Here is a 16,687-nt window from a genome sequence, read left to right on the forward strand (position 1 = left end):
CACCTTATTTTATTCTCTGTAACATCACATTCTACCATCAGTAAATATTATGTCACTTCATCTGTAAGACCTTTATAATATTATACTTTCACTCTCTTCCTTCCATCTTCTGCATTATTGTTATCAAACATTTTACATTTACATAAAAGGTAAATACTATGAAAATGCTTTTAAGAATCTATCAGCTATCTTCTAAAGAAATGTTAAATAATAAAAATAATATTTTATATTTATCCAAGTATTTACTATTTTTGATCTCTTATTCTTTTGTGGAAATCTCAGTTGACATCTATTTTCATTTTCCACCCACTTGACCTATCTCATGAATCAGTCCTGAGCAGCCTATTGTCCAATGTCTGGAAACAATTCCTTTATATATTTTACCATTTTTCTGGTTGTTTATGGAAGGAGGGTAAGTAACAATTCCCATTACTCTATCATGGCCCAAAACAAAAGATTCTTCCCCCATTTCTTTTCTTGCAATGTATTCATTTAAAAATACCATATAATTTGTACTACTGATTTTTCTCCATTCTGAATTTTTCTGTTTAATATCACTTGCCATGTTCCTCAGTCTCATACATTTTTATAAACTGGAATTTAGTTGTGGTTGATTTGATCAAAGAGGTCACAATCAAGTTCAATTTTTTGACAATATTGCTTGTAGATGGTGTTGTATGTTTCCATCAGGGGGCACTTGATGCTTTGCTTTTTCTCTTTTTATGTTAGCAGTTATTCATGAGCGTTGTGTAGATGCATTACCTTATTGGATATTGTGAACTGGTGATATCATATTCTAACATGTCCTTTCTGTTAAGTAGCTAGAATATTTTTTATTAAGATATTCTCTTCCTCTTCAATTGTTTAGTAGCTAGAAGAACAGTTTATGCAGGCAAGGGAGAAGAATTGCTTGATAAACATCAGGATGAATTACAAATGAATAAAACATTTAAATGCTAGAAAAAAATTTCTTAAGTCCTAGAAAGAAACAAAACAATTCCATTAAAATCTATACATGTGGAAGGTATGACTCAAAAACCAGAAATACATATAATTTGATTAATTTGCCTGCATAATAGTGATACACTTCTACATAACAAAAACAAAGTAAAATATGACAACCTGAAAAATAATATTTGTAACTCACAGAATAGACAAGTGACTAAGCGCTTCTTGTGTAGAGTGTCAGGCTGTGTTTACTGTTTATTACAAATGTATCACTGTGGTGCTGGATGTCAACAGCTGGGGATGCTGGGCATGTGTGAGGATAGGGAGTGTATGGGAACTCTGTGCTTTCCACCCAATTTTGCTGTGAATCTAAAACTGCTCTAAAAAATAAAGTTTGCCGATTGTAAAGATGCAAAAGTCCAACAATTCATTGTAAAAATGGACAAAATATGTGAAAAAATTTTAACAGAAAAACAAACTGATATTAAACATATAGAAAAGATGCTTAATCTCACTCACATGGAGAGAAATGCAAATTCATCAGATTTTCAAAACCCATAATAGGAGAACAAACACGCACCTTCACACTTCATTAGTGAAAATACAGAGTGGCACAACCTATGTGGAGGGAAATGTAGCAAACAATGCAGTACTGTTTGAAACTGCAAAGTTTTAGAAATATCCCAGATGAAACAGTTTAACACAAATGCAGGTATTGATAGACAAAGGACTACTATGCAGTTGTATGAAACAAATAAGGAGACTCTGTAGATACTGAGATGGAGCAATCCCCATGATATGTTGTTAAGTGAAAAGAACAAGACATAGAGCCATATAAACAGTATACTACCTTTTATGTTTAAAAAAAAAAAAAAAAAAAAAAGGAGACAGAAGAAATTAAGAATCTATGGCCAGGCACATAGGCTCACCTATAATCCCGACACTTTGGGAGGTCGAGGTGGGAGGATTGCTTGAAGCCAGGAGCTCAAGACCAGCTTGGGTGGTACAGTGAGACCCTCCCTGCCCCAGTCTCTGCAAAAAAAATTTTTTTTAACTAGGTGGGCATGATGACACTTGCTGGTAGTCTTAGCTACATGGAGGCTGAGGCAGGAGGACCATGAGCTCAGGAGTTCAAGGCTGCAGTGAGCTATGATCATGCCACAGCACTCCAGCCTGGGTGACAGAGGGGTCTCTGTATCTGAAAAAAAGAAAGAAAGAAATTAAGAACGTGTGCTGTGATTTGTTTATATTTTTAGAAAGAAACAATGTAAGTATACCCAAGAAACAATGGTTATTTTTAAAAAACTGTGGGAGAACCAGGCAGACAAGGTGGAATCAATATATCTTAATGTTTGCCTTTTCATATTCTTTTGTTGTTTGAATCACATAAATATATTATTTATTCAAAAATTAGATGTGAAAAGAGTCCCCAGTCTTCCTTATCACAAAGTCGTAATATATTTTTTACACTTAAATTTATTTTATTTTTTCCAAAGGAAGTTGAATGTAACATCTGTGCTGTGTTGCAGCTGCCCCAACAACCAAAGATTGCTGTTGTACCCTTATTTGTACAGAATATAATTCTCTAGCTGAACCTTGTCTGACGTTTACAGTCTGTTTTATTTTATCTCACAGATGTCACAGATGCAAAGGGAGAAGTGGATTTTCAGAAACAGTCGTCCATTAATGAATAAAACTTAAAACAAATATCAGAAGCCCCAGAGTTTGTCTTTAAAAATTGTGTACTAAGAGTTAGTAGTAGCTAGAGGTGATTCGTTCATTAATTAAAAGGGGAAATAGTTTGTAATGTTAAGCTAATATCAGAGTACTTTTGGGGAAGATAAATGTGATTGAAATATTTTGGTATGCCTTGGAGTGAAACAGAAAAACAGATTGTCCACCCCACCAGGCATGACCGTTGATATACTTAGACAAAACCTTGGCTTGCAATGTTGTTGGATTTATGCAAAGCCATTTTCTTAAAATATTTGAATCTGAATATTACCTTTATTTTTCTCTTGGCATCTCTTCTGTAACCAAACATATCTTAATTTCACTTGAGGACAGATGGGTGCCTCCAACAGAATTTAGGATGTTCATGTGCTTAGAAATACTAAAAAGTAAGCATGTTAATACTTTTCGAACCACTATTCACATTCCAGGTATTACTGTTTAGATTCAGAGTGCCGATGAGCCCCTTCTTTCCTCGATAGCTCTGAATAATAGCATATATGCATAAAGAATGAAGTCAGTTGGGCAAATGATAACCTTTTCATCCAAAACACAGAACCCCCTAAGATGTTGGAGTGAAGAACACAGCAAGAATCAAAGTTCAAAATGAGGTTTCCCAAATCTTCTTTCTAAATGGAGTAGCATGAGCTCACAGTACAACTCAGCTAACATCCATACCACATTAGACTGAGAAAAGTAAACCTGAAGAGGAAAGGTTAGCCTGAATCTGCCGAAATAGACCTACTCCAGTCAGCTTATAACATGGAAACAGGAAGCCCCAGGCAGGCTACCTACACATGGGTGCAGGGAGATCTAGGAACCCAAGAGAAGGAACATGGAATCCTGGTTTGAGGCAAAGTAACATTAGTAGTGAGATCTAAAATACAATCTAAAAGTTAATGGTGAGCTGCTACTAGGTAGCACAGCTGTCGACAAAAAAATAATTTCCAAACCAGGAACAAAACAATACTTTCCAAAACAGGTTCCAAACCAGGAACCTGTTTCCTGGTTTGAGGCAAACTAACATTAGTAGTGAGAACTAAAATACAATCTAAAAGCTACCGGTGAGTTGGTAATAGGTATGTAGATGTCGACAAAACCATAGTTTCCTACTGTCAATAACAAACATGTTTCTATATTGCAACAAATAAAATGCTATAATGTAAATACTGAAGAGTGATCCCATTTTTAATGAGTTGGGCCTTCTAGGCAAACTCTTGTCAAAGCAGCAATTCTCTACTTGCTGTGTGATTGTAAACTTGACTTTGGAACTGGCTCTTGTAATACAGTCTACTACAGCCTTCATACATATTGCCACTGTATTCATACATATTACTACTGTAGGGGTTTGGAAATCAAGGGGACAAATTGTGGGGTGTTAAAAACCACGGACTTTTTTCCAAACCTATAGCTTCAAATTTTACATACTTTGCTTGGTGCCCAGATAAAGGGCAGTACAATGTTTATTCTGCATCCAATGAGATGATTATGCAATTTTTGTCCTTCATTCTGTTAATATGGTGTAATACATGACTGATACTTGTATACTGAACCTGTTTTGCAACAATTACTACATGTGCCCCCAGGTTATGTGTGAATAATAGGTGCGAGATTTTGCATTATACTAGCTCTATCCTGCACAAGAATAGCATGCCATCAAGTGCAGAAATCCTTAGCGAAAAATTCTGGACATAGTATTTCCAATAAAATCAGTAACTCATCAAGCAGTTCTAAGTACCCTGTGAGGAGCCAATATTGCAATGACTTTTAGAACTCCAGTTAGAAGAAATGAACAAGTCATTGATCTTAAGCTGCATGAGGAGGGGCCACAGAGAATATGAAACTAGAAGGGCAAACAATAAGCCATTTCCCAAAACATCCCCTAAGAACAAAGGAAGTATGAGGCCAGTCGCTGCAAAACAGGAAACACACCCCAAAATATCTTCTGTCAGCTAACATTAAGAGATTTTAAGATAGCGGGGAAAACATGAGAACCTAAGAAACTGAAAATAATCAAACAACTGAAATAACAAGCAGCAACCCGCAAACAGCTAGGAAAAAAAGCAGCTGGAGAAAATTCAAAAAGAAACAGCCCTTCTCCAGGAGCTAGAAGATTTAGAAACGAGTCTTTCAGATATTTCAGGAACATAAACTGAATGCCAGAAATCAGTATAACTATGTCTTCTTGTTAAACCTGATGGGGTACTCTAAACATTCTTATGCCCATACTTGATGATCATTTATAACGTATCCAATATTCTGAATACGTGGGGTTTTTAAATGTTTATTAAATTGACTTTTTCTACCTTTCAGTATAATGTGGAAGGGGGTAGGAATGAGTTTTCTTCACCAAAGCTTGACAGACTAAAAGAGAGATATTATTATCCACTAAAGAACAGTCTCTCAAAGACACAAATAAAAGCATCTTACACTTTTTTAAAAGAGAAAGGAGCAAAAGGAAGAGTGATCAAAATCAGGAAGGAAGGCTGTGTGCTGACTCTGCATGTTCTCTGCAGAATCTCCAGTAAAATTTCCTGAAACTAACACAACAGGAAAGAAAAAAAGTTGAATAGGAATAATTGTGCGTGTGAATACCAGGTTTTTTTGTTTGTTTGTTTGTTTTTTAAGTAACAGTAAAAACACCACATTTTAGGCTTTTGGAGTCTTGCACCAACAAAGAAACAGTGCATAATTCCATAGGACTGAGGATGCAGAGGAAAGGCTGAGGAAAAAGAGGACTCTTAGAAAGTGGAGAGGATTTCAGGATTTTTCTTTCTTTTAAATTAGTACTATATTTATTCTTTTTCATTACATTGCTCCTTTTTTAATTTTTATTTTTATTTCAATAGTTTTCGGGGTACAGGTGTTTTTTTGTTGTTGTTGTTACATGGATAAGTTGTCTAGTGGTGATTTCTGAGATTTTAGTGCACCTGTCACCCAAGCAGAGTACACTGTACCCAATGTGTAGTCTTTTATTCCTCATCCCCCTCCCAATCTTCCCTGCTCCCAATTCCTCAGTCCATTATATCATTCTCATGCCTTTGCATCCTCATAGCTTAGCTCCCACTAAGAAGTGAGAAAATACACGATTTGGTTTTCCATTCCTGAGTTGCAAGTGGGATCTCCCAGGGCACCACTAGACAGATCAAATAATGACGTTTTTCTAGAAATGGGACTTTTAACGGGGTCTAACTCCATTCAGTTCCCTTCAGTGGCTTCCAGGCTGCTAGTTTTCATAGTGATTTTAGTTTTTTGGTTTTCGAGGTTACCACGGAGTTTGGGATAATGAGAAAGGGGCAAGTTGAAACATGACAGAACTCACTATTCTTACTATTTTTCTTGAATGAACCCTCTCAATATTGCTTCAAGCCTTGGATTGATACCCAGAGTTCTGAAAAAAAAAAAAAAAGTTGATTCTGACTATTTTTGACAGTGTTCTCTATTTTTGTGGAGATTTTTGGAGGGCATTATTCTGCTATTCCCACTGACATCATCTCACAATTATATTTGTCTTATAAATATATAGCATTATGGTTGCAGTGTAAAAGATAATTTGAGAGAAGCAAGCCTCAAAACAGGTCCAATCCAAAGAAACAGTTGCAACAATCCAATCCAGAAATGATGGTGACCATAACTCGAGTAGAGATAAGGAAAAAAAAAATCTGGATGGGATATGAAGCCTTTATAATACACAACTCTTTGTTATTTATTGGAAGAAACAGTCAAGGCTTCTGGCTTGGACAACTTGACAGACTATGGCACCATTTGCAAAATAGGAAACCCAAGAAGGAAGGGATGAACAGCCAGTGGAGCCAAAAGTGGTGCCCATGAGAACCTCATTACCCAGTGAAAACACAAATAGAGGAAAGACCAAAGGTGTTTAGCGCATGCTCCAACACCCAGTAGACCTTGCAGTGTTGACTTGAAGCTGTGGTGGCCAGCAGGATTGAAAGGCATGCTTTGTAGTTAACAGTGCCTAGTAAGCAGCACACAGTGGAGAAGGATTTGGATCAGGACAAAAGTAAAAGATAAATGCCACGTGACAAGTGACAGAAATTTTCGGTAGCTAATGTAACTCATCCATTGGGAAACCTCAGAAATAAATTGAGGGGAAACAGGAACTTGCTGGCAGCCCATAGTGCTGCAAGAGCAGGTGGGTTGCAAGCTAGGAAAACATTCATAATTATTATCGACACGATGTCATTTTAAACTTCAGGTTACTGATGATTTTCAAAGGACAAATTACAAATATATTCCCAGAGGGTCTTTTAGGCATGACACCTTGGCCCTGGCTTAACCCCTTTTAATCTAGCCTACACACTGCCCTGTAATCTGTGGGTGAGGAAATGCAAGCCCGCCACACCACCACCCACCAGCATACATGAGGACGATGTGAAGTGAAGAGCAATAAACAAGAGCTGTTTGTAGCTGAAGAGGAAAATACATCATGCTGATCAAGCTGTTCACAACTAGATTTTACACCAGCCTGTTGAGCATATCCTGTGCGTATTCACAGAAATACAGAGGTGCAAGAGTGAAAGCCACGGAGGTTTGTCACGAACATCAAGCTGCCTCTCATGGGAGAATGAGAGGTGAGGCCTGCCAATGCCTTCATCTGCTAGGGAGGATGATAGTGCGCTAGTGGTAGAGGCTGGACCAATGGGCCCATGGAACAAACTAATGTAATGATGGGCTAGGAAGGAGAGGGCTTTTACTGAAAAGGTGGATACTTCATTTGAGGTAGGAGGAGAAGAGGCTCATAGCTAGGTGGCCTGGGGATTCTTCTAGGGAAGTGAGCTTGCTGGCAGGCTTCACAGATCATGTCAGCAACTCAGCAGACTCCCTTGCAGAAATTTAGCCAAATTTTAGGGATTTTCTGTCTTTATGGTATCATGAAACTTTTTTTTTTTTACTCTTTATGCTAAGCTCATCACAAAAGCCTTGTCCTTCAGTACATCTTTCTCAGTGCAGGAAAAGAGAGAAATGAAGTGAAAAGGATTGCTATGAGGAAGGAGAGGAGGCTGGGGGTGCTGGACGACACTTTGTGAAAAAATAAGCATGTTCTTAGTGCATTAGCAAAACAGAGACACTGTAAATAGGCAAAAACCACTTCCTTAGAAGTTACCTCTCCCACTGTCTAGTGAAAAGAGGTTTGGACCATCTGTATGTCCTGCAATCTATCACATTGTTCACTGTATCAGGGTCTCTCAGCCTCGGGACTATTGACATTTTGGTCCAGATAACTCTTTGTTGTGGGGGACTGTCCTGTGCATCTTAGGATGTTCAGTAGCATCTCCGGACTCTATTTACCACATGCCAGTAGCACCCACTCCCTGTTGTGGCAACTAAAAATTTCTCCAGGAGGCTGGGCGCGGCAGCTCACGCCTGTAATCCCAGCACTTTGGGAGGCCAAGGTGGGCAGATCACAAGGTCAGGAGATCAAGACCATCCTGGCTAACACGGTGAGACCCCATCTCTACTAAAAATAAAAAAAAAAAATTAAAAATTAGCCGGGTATGGTGGCAGCACCTATAGTCCCAGCTACTAGGCAGGCCAAGGCAGGAGAATAGCCTGAACCTGGGAGGCGGAGCTTGCAGTGAGCCGAGATCGCACCACTGCACTCCAGCCTGGGCGACAGAGCAAGACTCCGTCTCAAAAACAAAACAAAACAAAAAATTCTCCAGGAATTGCCAAATGTCTTCTACAGGGCAAAACTGTTTCCAGTTGAGAACTAGCACATTACCTCAATGACGTCACATTTAAGAGGCAGGACAAGCAATAGATGCCCAGCATGATAGCGGCCTTGGTAAGGCACATATGTTTGAGAGAGCAGAATATCAATTCTGGACTTCCAGCTCAAGGAGAGTCTTCAGTGAGACATGGAGGATGTCAGCCAATTACTCCAGTGAGGAAGGGATGCCACTCTTGAAGGCTTTCACTTCAAAAAGAAACTTGCCATTCAGGTCCAAGGAATGCAGCTAGCTGGCAGCCTCCAGCTGCAACGCTGTCAGGCCCCACCTCAGCTTCTGAGCTGAAGCCATGCTTTCTCCAGCCAGTCCCCAGCCTAAAGCTGAGCACAGCAGAGCTCCTAGTGTCTGTCCAATGCAGGACTTGGCTGTTGATCTGTCTTTGCCCCAGAATTCCCTACTAAGCTGGCCTGGGCTTTGCCAGGCTCTCCCTGCCCAACTCAGCTCCTCCCCACTTTCCTCTTGCAAGTGTCCAGTCTAAATGACAGTCTGAAGGCTTTCCCTGACCAATTCTGCTTCTTCCCTCTTTTGTCTTCCATGGGCATTCCCCACAAATAAACCTCTTGTGTTCCTAACTCTTTCTCGGCATGTACTTCTCAGAGAAACTGACACAGCAGTATTGTCGCCCCGCTCAGACTCAGACCTAAAGAAAAACAGCAAGGTATGTTAGAGCCAACCTGTGAGAGGATGCCACATTGCTTAGCCCACACATCACCCGCCTTGTGCAGCTCCCAGTGTCACCTGCTCAGCCATAGGTAGCACACTGGGATTTGTTTCTGTCTTCAAGCAGACGGGAAACTCAGGGAAGAAGCACAAAATGCCTTTCAGACTTTATTCCTCCCATGTTTCTGGTTCCAATACTGGTTACATTTATTTGTCCTTGCTATAGTAAGATGTCCAGAGTGAAAGATAACTGAGCTGTCTGGGACCTGCCACCCAAATGGCTGTCACCCAGTCTAAATAAATGTCCTCAGGCACCAAAAATACAAAAACTTCGCCTGAATCAAGGCATCTAAACATCTCAATTGTTTCTTCATGAAGGTATGCTCCTTCCCTAAATCAGAAAAATAGAAATCAGAAAGAGAATATGAATTCATAATCTGATTCGTCTTTATTATTTGATTCAACTAAATATATTTACACACTTTTTTTTTACTTTCCAACTTTTATTTCAGGTTCAAGGGGTACATGCACAGGTTTGTTACATGGGTAAGTTGTGTGTCACAAGGGTGTGGTGTACAGGTAATTTTGTCACCCAGGAAACCAGCATAACACCAAATAGGCAGTTTTTCAATCTTCACCCTCCTCTCACCCTCCACCCTCAAGTAAACCCTGGTGTCTATTGTTCCCTTCTTTGTGTCCATGGCACACACATTTTCTAGAAGTTATCATGTTAAGGGTTATATGGAATCCAAAAGTATTAATGGCAACGGTCCATGCTCTTTTAAATGGATTAATGTTGACAGTAACCTGATATTGTCGAGGGGAAGAAAATGGATGACAAAGATTATGCCCTCAAACGATGTACAAAGTGCTCAACATTTAAAACATCTTACCCTATATCTACCCAGAAGAAGGTTCCAGATTTCTCTTCACATATCACCCATCTCTCAAAATAATCTGCTCAGCCATGGAAAGAACACCACTGTCTTGAAACCAAGAAGCAAACTCGAGTGTAGAAGCCACATCCCAGTGCAGGTGGGACAGAAAGATAGAACAAAACTGGGATGTTGACACCCACAGACCCAGACTGCCTACTCCTTGGCTTCCTGACATGAGATACAGGAAGCCCCTGATGTTTTTAAACCATTATTATTGGAGTTCTCTGAGTTTTAACCTGTTTCCTAACCTCAGCAGAAAGAGAGGGAGAAAGAGAAACGCAATGGAGATTCCAATTAACCTTCTCTAGAGGAAATCTAGAACAACACTTAGAATTATAGAACTTCGCAAGATTCTCTGATTTTGGCAATCTTACTGTGCTTCAAATTTCTGTTCTAGTCTCTGTCACTGTGATAATTAGCAATAAAATCATTCAGAACCTCCATGACTCATGTCTGTTTCCTCAGGGACAGCCAGCAAGAGGAGACTATGTCCCACTTCACACCTAGGCGTGGAATGTAAAGAGCAGTAAGGAATAGCTACCATGTGAAGAAAGGAACACTCTAGCTCTGAGTCACATCCCAAAGGAGACGGGAGAGCTCAGGGAGCCAACAGCCCTGGACAACAGAGAGGCCCTCTGGAGTCTACTGCCCACTTCTGCCATGCCCAGGAGTGTGCTGAACGCTGCCCTGGTCTCATGTATCTGGATCCCCCGAGTTGTTGCATGACTATCTATATTCTGATGCCAGGTGGCCTCAGCCTTGATCACAGTGTCTATCCTGATTCCAACCTACCTACACAGGTGAGGTGATTCTTGTGACTTGATTCTACCTCTTATTATCAGCCTAATGTCTGAAACCTTTTTCCAGATTTCCCCAACTTGTATCTTCTCTCTCCATTATAATCCCCTACTATTCACCCCCGCCTGCAATTTATTTATCTATCAATAGCTGATACATCACAAGGCGGGATGTATTTGCCTCTCAGGCCCTTAAAGCCATGAACCCTCTTCCCTTCCCACAAGTCATACCATGTCCCGCCCCTCCCCCCAACCTAAGGGTGTCTCTAACTGAAGAGATCCCAGGCACTTCGGTTACCTATGGTAACTTATCTTTTAAATTTTTAAGGAGTTTTTTGGCTTGGGACATTTCCTGGACATTTTTGGTTAGTTTGCTGACGTTCTCCTGTGTATGGGGATACCCGGACCACCCACTTTTCTTTCTCAGATTATTGACCATTGTTAAAAGAGCTTTCACCTGGGTTTCCTGGGCCTGGCCAGTTTCTTTGTTGTTAAAAGCACAATAACGCCGCTCACACTTTTTAATAATGTTCTTAAGGGCTTTGTTATCTGAGTTCCCGACGAAGTCTTCCAACTTCCCTGTCCCTAGGTCTTCCTTCCGGGTGAACAGCACAATCGTGTATTTCATAAAGTCTGCTCCAAAGATGGCCTCCAGTTGTGCCACCGCTGTTTTGTCCTCTTCAGTGAATCGTCCCAGCTGGAACACCAGGACAAAAAATGTGTCCCCTTTTTCACAGCAGGACAAACAGCGCTTGACCTCCTCTTCTAACTGGGATGGGTCCTTTTCGACATTCAGCATCTGGTCGAAGGAAGGAGTGTCCACAACCACCACCTCCTGTCCGTCCCAGGTCCTTCTGCCACTCTGGCTGGTCTTGGTGACCGGCTGGGCCCGGAGCTGAGAGGTGAAGATGAGGCTCCCCAGGATAGAGTTCCCGGTCGCACTCTTCCCAGTCCCACTTCTCCCCACGAGGACAATGCTCAGGGTTTCTGTCAAAGGAAAGTGGGAAAGATTCGTGACCATGGGCTGATCTGAAATTGGATTTTAAAGTTATCCCATGAAGCAACATTATATCACTAAAACAAACAGGATGCTCAAACAGCATCAAGGCCTCCTTCTCACCCAAGCAGGGGGATCTCCAAACACGGGAATGACTTGAACCAGTTCGCTTAGTCTGTGGACTCACGGCAGGACTTGGACTACAGTCTCCATCCAGGGTTCATCCACCAATGTGGCACTGTTCCTATCACTGAATTGGCTCTGCTCCCTTTTTGCAGCACCTTCCAGACTCCCTGGCACCTGTGAGTGCCCCCTGACCTTCTTACTCTCTACTTCCCTCAGCCAGGTCCCGTGTACACATCTTATCCCTTTGTCTTCTGTTCCTGTTACAACTACATCTTCTCACTCCCAACTACTGCTAACTATAGCAACATCTCCTTACAGTATTTAAAGAATTATTCTGTAAAATTGACTTTCATGAAAAAGGAACTCTACATACCACTGATAGATTACCAGTTTCCTTAGTTATATAAAAATTCATTTCTCATTGAAACCACATTGAACTTAATTGCCTTTCACTGATGAGTCAAAGAAACTGCATGGTTATAATAATGAATATCCACTAACACTATTGGGTGTGTGGTGTCCATGATGGAGAAAGAGAAAGAATTTCCCTATAAATGGAATTTACAGATGCATAGAGACCTTACAATATGTGTTCTTTGCAGATTGTCCTTATGCTTTTGCACTTGCACTGTGACAGTCCAGTGCTCATTCAAGTCTCTTCATAGTTCTCTTCCATTATGAATTTCATATCAAATAGCTAATATCTACTTCAATGCAAAGGAGGAAGAAAGCACATCTCATGCTCTTCCTTCAAGGGGAAATTATTAACCTGTTTATCCTGAACCTTCAACTTCATAGTTATGCTCAGCAGATAAACAATAGCTTAATCTTCCAACACTCCCATATTTGTCATATATTTCAGTCCCTACTTCTGTACCTACAGAGGGTATGATTCTCATATACCTCTGAAATCCGACCTCACTCCCCATCCCATATTCTCTAATTCAATATTCTTAATATTCAATGTCTTAATCTTCAACGTTCTTGGAAGATTTCCTTTAGAGATGTGAACCCCCATCTCCACCAAGATTATTCTTTTTTGTCCCCTAACAAGTGACATGCTTAACCTGACATCTTTGCTTCAGATTGCTGGTGTACTCTCTGGAATATCTTCCAGCTTTCTGCTCAGCCATTTAATCCCTACTCATTCTCTAAAACCTGTTTCAAATTGGGTTTTCTACACACAGCCTCTCCTGAATTTCCCACATATCTGTACTTCTAAAGGAGGGTTCAATAAGAAGATATGCTCCTTTGGGTTTTATACTCTTCCTGGATGAGGGTGTTTGAAGCAGGAAAAAAACCGGATGAGTAAGAATGGGAAGGACCTCAGCATAGGTAAACTGAACATGTAACACTAAGTGGGTGAGGAGTCCTTCTTAAGTAGTAAAAAGAGCAGTGTGCCAAGCTCTGGGCAACAGTACACTGTGGGGAAACAAAGGGTTGGAAAGCATCAGCTCCGTTCCTCAAGACCCACATCATCCAGTGGAAGAGATAGTAGGGATCATGAAAAAATTAAAGATCAGTTCAAGAGAATGCACATGGAAAGGCTCTAACTTCGGTACAATTTGAGAAGCAAAGAGAGAGAAAAGAGTTAGTGAATAGAACAGACCTGTCCTTCCTTTATTTTTCTGCCAGTTTCAATTTCTTTTCTTTTGTAATTCAACTTTTAGTTTAGGTACAGGTACATATGCACCATAGAATAATAGGCAGCCATAAAAAAAGAATGAAATCCTGTCCTTTGCAGTAACATAGATAGAGCTGGAGGCTGTCATCCTAAGCAAATTAACACAGAAACAGAAGACCTGTCCTTTTTATCTTCTCTATGCCTTTTAGAAAATAAAAAGTTATTGTATATTTTATACTTATTTTTAAATGATACATAAAAAATATATATTCTATTCACAGTTTTACCTTTTTCTCTGAAAACACAATGCTTGTTCCCATTCTGATGCACCATGCTCTCAATTTTTTCCAGGAGCTCGTCCACCTGCCTTTGCTCTTCTTCTCCTGTTGCCCGGTAGTTGAAGGCAATGTATCTGTTTTTACATTTCTGAATGAGACTATGGGGAGTTTCACTGCTCCTTCTTAAGACTGTATCTAGATCCTGATCCCCTAAATCTTCTTTCCTGGTAAAGAGTATGACCATGTACTCAAAGAATTTTTCTCCAAAACTGCTTTGGATGGTGTTCAGCACTGCCTCATCATTCTTAGTGTAAAAGCCCAGTGGTGTCACCAGCAGGAAGGCATGGGGGCCTGTACAGATGTGTTTTCTAACTTCTGAGCCAATGTTCTTTAAAGTTGAGATGTCCGGAGTATCAATGATCAAAACTTTCTTTTTTCTCCAGCTTCTGCTCTCAGACGAGAAGCTCTGGGTTACTGACCGCTCACTAAATCCGGTCTGAAAGGCCCGCCTCCCCAGAATGCTGTTTCCTGCTGCACTTTTTCCAGCACCGCGTTTCCCCACGAGGAGAACTGTCAGTTCTGATGTCCCCAGATCCTGCTCGGGTCCTGTGGACTGCAGCTGCCTCTCCCTTGGGCCTGTGGGACAAATGGACAGGTTCAGAGTCTCTTCCTGCAGTTGAATATGGATGTGGGCAGGTTTTATGATTTCTCATCCCGGCCAACTTGTATAGAGAATGGCAACAACACTGTAAACCAGCAGAACTCTACTCTTGGCCAGAGGCTCTCCATCGAGGTAAAAGCCACAAACAGGGGCAGGAGTGAACTAAAAGATATTCATGGAGCTTAAGATTCCCCAGGAACACGAACATGCCAACTTTGGCCTTCATTGATCTTGGTCCTCAGGGTTCCCCTCATTTTGTTATCAAAGGTAAGTACTGGGACCTACCAAAGGTAAGTACTTACCAAAGGTAAGTACTTACCAAAGGCTAAGGCAGGAGCAGGGAGAATCTGATTTTCAAATGCCCCTTGGTGTTATAAAATCAAATACGCTCAGCAATTTAAAAAAAAAAAAGGTGAACTAGTGATATGCAATATAGATGGATCTCAAAAAACACACTAAGTAAAAGAAGCAAGACACAAAAACTGCATACTATGTGATTCTACAATCTGAAGTTGAAGAACAGACCAAATTAATCTATGTTGATAGAAGTCTGGACAGTGTTTCTCTTTGGTGAGGGGCAGTAAGAATCTCTAAGAAGATGGAAATGCTCTATAGCTTTATCTAGATGGGGACCCCATACATATAGATATAGAAAAAGGTATCAAGCTGTTTACTTAAGATTTGTGCATTTTACTCTGTGTAAATCGTACCTCAATAAATTGCTGTAAAAACCTGCAAACCTGCACCCTACAACTATCTCTCCACACATCCCCTGGCTGAGGCAGCATCAACAGCAGACCCATGTACTGAGCAAAAGGGAGAGTCAGCAACTGCAGAGAGCTTTCTCTGAGGCTGAGTCATCAACAGCCTTCATGGGAAGGGTCTGAGCAGCAAGTTGGGAAGGTGGGATGGACACAGCATCAAAGGCCCTTGCTGTGTTGCCTTGGAAAACTTACTGCTTTGCGAATCTGTTTCCATGTTGGTAGAACGGGAATCTAATGCCCACACTGAGGTTCAAAAGACTAAAGGAAACAGCACCTGTAAAGCCCTTAGGACCTGACTGTTACGGAAGTGTGCATGGAAGGCTTCACAGGTAAGGAGGAACTTGAGTCAGGCCTGGAAGCACCCCTCCCTCCCTCACACTCCCCACCCCCTTCCTTTACAGCCTTCAGGACTTTTGCCCATATGATAGCACTTTCTTTGCCTCCCGTCCTAACTCCTGCTGGCTAATTGGGTTCCTGTGCAAATACAACTTCTTCAAGAGACCTTCACCTAAATTGCTCCCTGCAAAACCATACAAATTAGCTGCCATGTGTAATTCCTCTATTCTTACCAAAATAATAATTTTATATTTATTTCCAATATGGACTCTCTTCAATTTGGAGAGACCATACAGTGCAGTGGTTAAAAGTAGGAGTGAGAAGGTATAATAAGTAACCCTTGAGAGCCAGGAGCTGGTCTGGCCTCCACAGCAAGGCCATGGCACCCTCCTGTCTCTCATCCACAGTATTGCAGAAAATCAGACACAAGTCTGTGGAAGACTCGTGTCTTCCACAACCACTCTACAATCATGTCTGAGCACACAAAAACAACAGCATTGCCTAAACGTCCCCTGCCCTGGCTAAATAGATGACAGCTTCCTCCTGATAGCTGTAGCCTCGCTCCACCCTTGTCACTTTAGACAGAAGAATTATTCAAACACTTCATTGTGGAACTACCCCCCACTTCCTAAGAGCATCCATCCCGGAGCAAAGTCCCACTTCCCGGAACCTTCCTCAAAATCATCTAACAGGAGCCCACATCCTATAAAAAGTCCTTCCCAGCCCCGTCTTTCTGACATCCCTGTGACTCCCCATGGTGTGCTGGGCCCTCACTGCCACAGGTCAATAAAGGCACTTTTGTTCAGTCACATGTGTGTTCCGGGGGGTCTTGGCCAAAGGTCATTGCCAGAATTTTGAAACCCTTCTGCCTGAGTACACGTATTTCTGGCTGAGTGCACTCAGCTGTGAAATGAGGATGAGGCTCACAACATCTTCTTTACAAGATGAGAATTGAACTGTGTATTTTAAGAGGATTATATATGAATATGCTATGAAGATTGAATTACATGTATATAAAAGTTATTTCCCAGGACATAATGTCAGCTGCAATTTTTGGTTTTTTTTTTGAGACAGGGT

At 41.0% G+C, this 16,687-nt stretch overlaps 1 protein-coding gene across 2 annotated transcripts in view; it reads right to left on the reverse strand.

Annotated features, from left to right (window-relative positions):
* Positions 1–9,514: 9,514 nt before the first annotated feature.
* GIMAP8 (GTPase, IMAP family member 8) overlaps positions 9,515–16,687 on the reverse strand; it is a 33,002-nt gene continuing 25,829 nt past the window's right edge. For both annotated transcript variants that reach the window (XM_003896842.5, XM_009204189.4), the window contains exons 4-5: positions 13,859–14,485; positions 9,515–11,811 (exon numbers count right to left, since the gene is read on the reverse strand). In XM_003896842.5, the coding sequence (XP_003896891.3) occupies positions 11,123–11,811; positions 13,859–14,485 (1,316 nt within the window). In that variant the 3' untranslated portion in view covers positions 9,515–11,122. The remainder of the gene's footprint in view (positions 11,812–13,858; positions 14,486–16,687) is intronic.

The sequence above is a fragment of the Papio anubis genome, chromosome 4, assembly GCF_008728515.1.
Source record: "Papio anubis isolate 15944 chromosome 4, Panubis1.0, whole genome shotgun sequence".
Classification (NCBI taxonomy): Eukaryota; Metazoa; Chordata; class Mammalia; order Primates; family Cercopithecidae; genus Papio; species Papio anubis.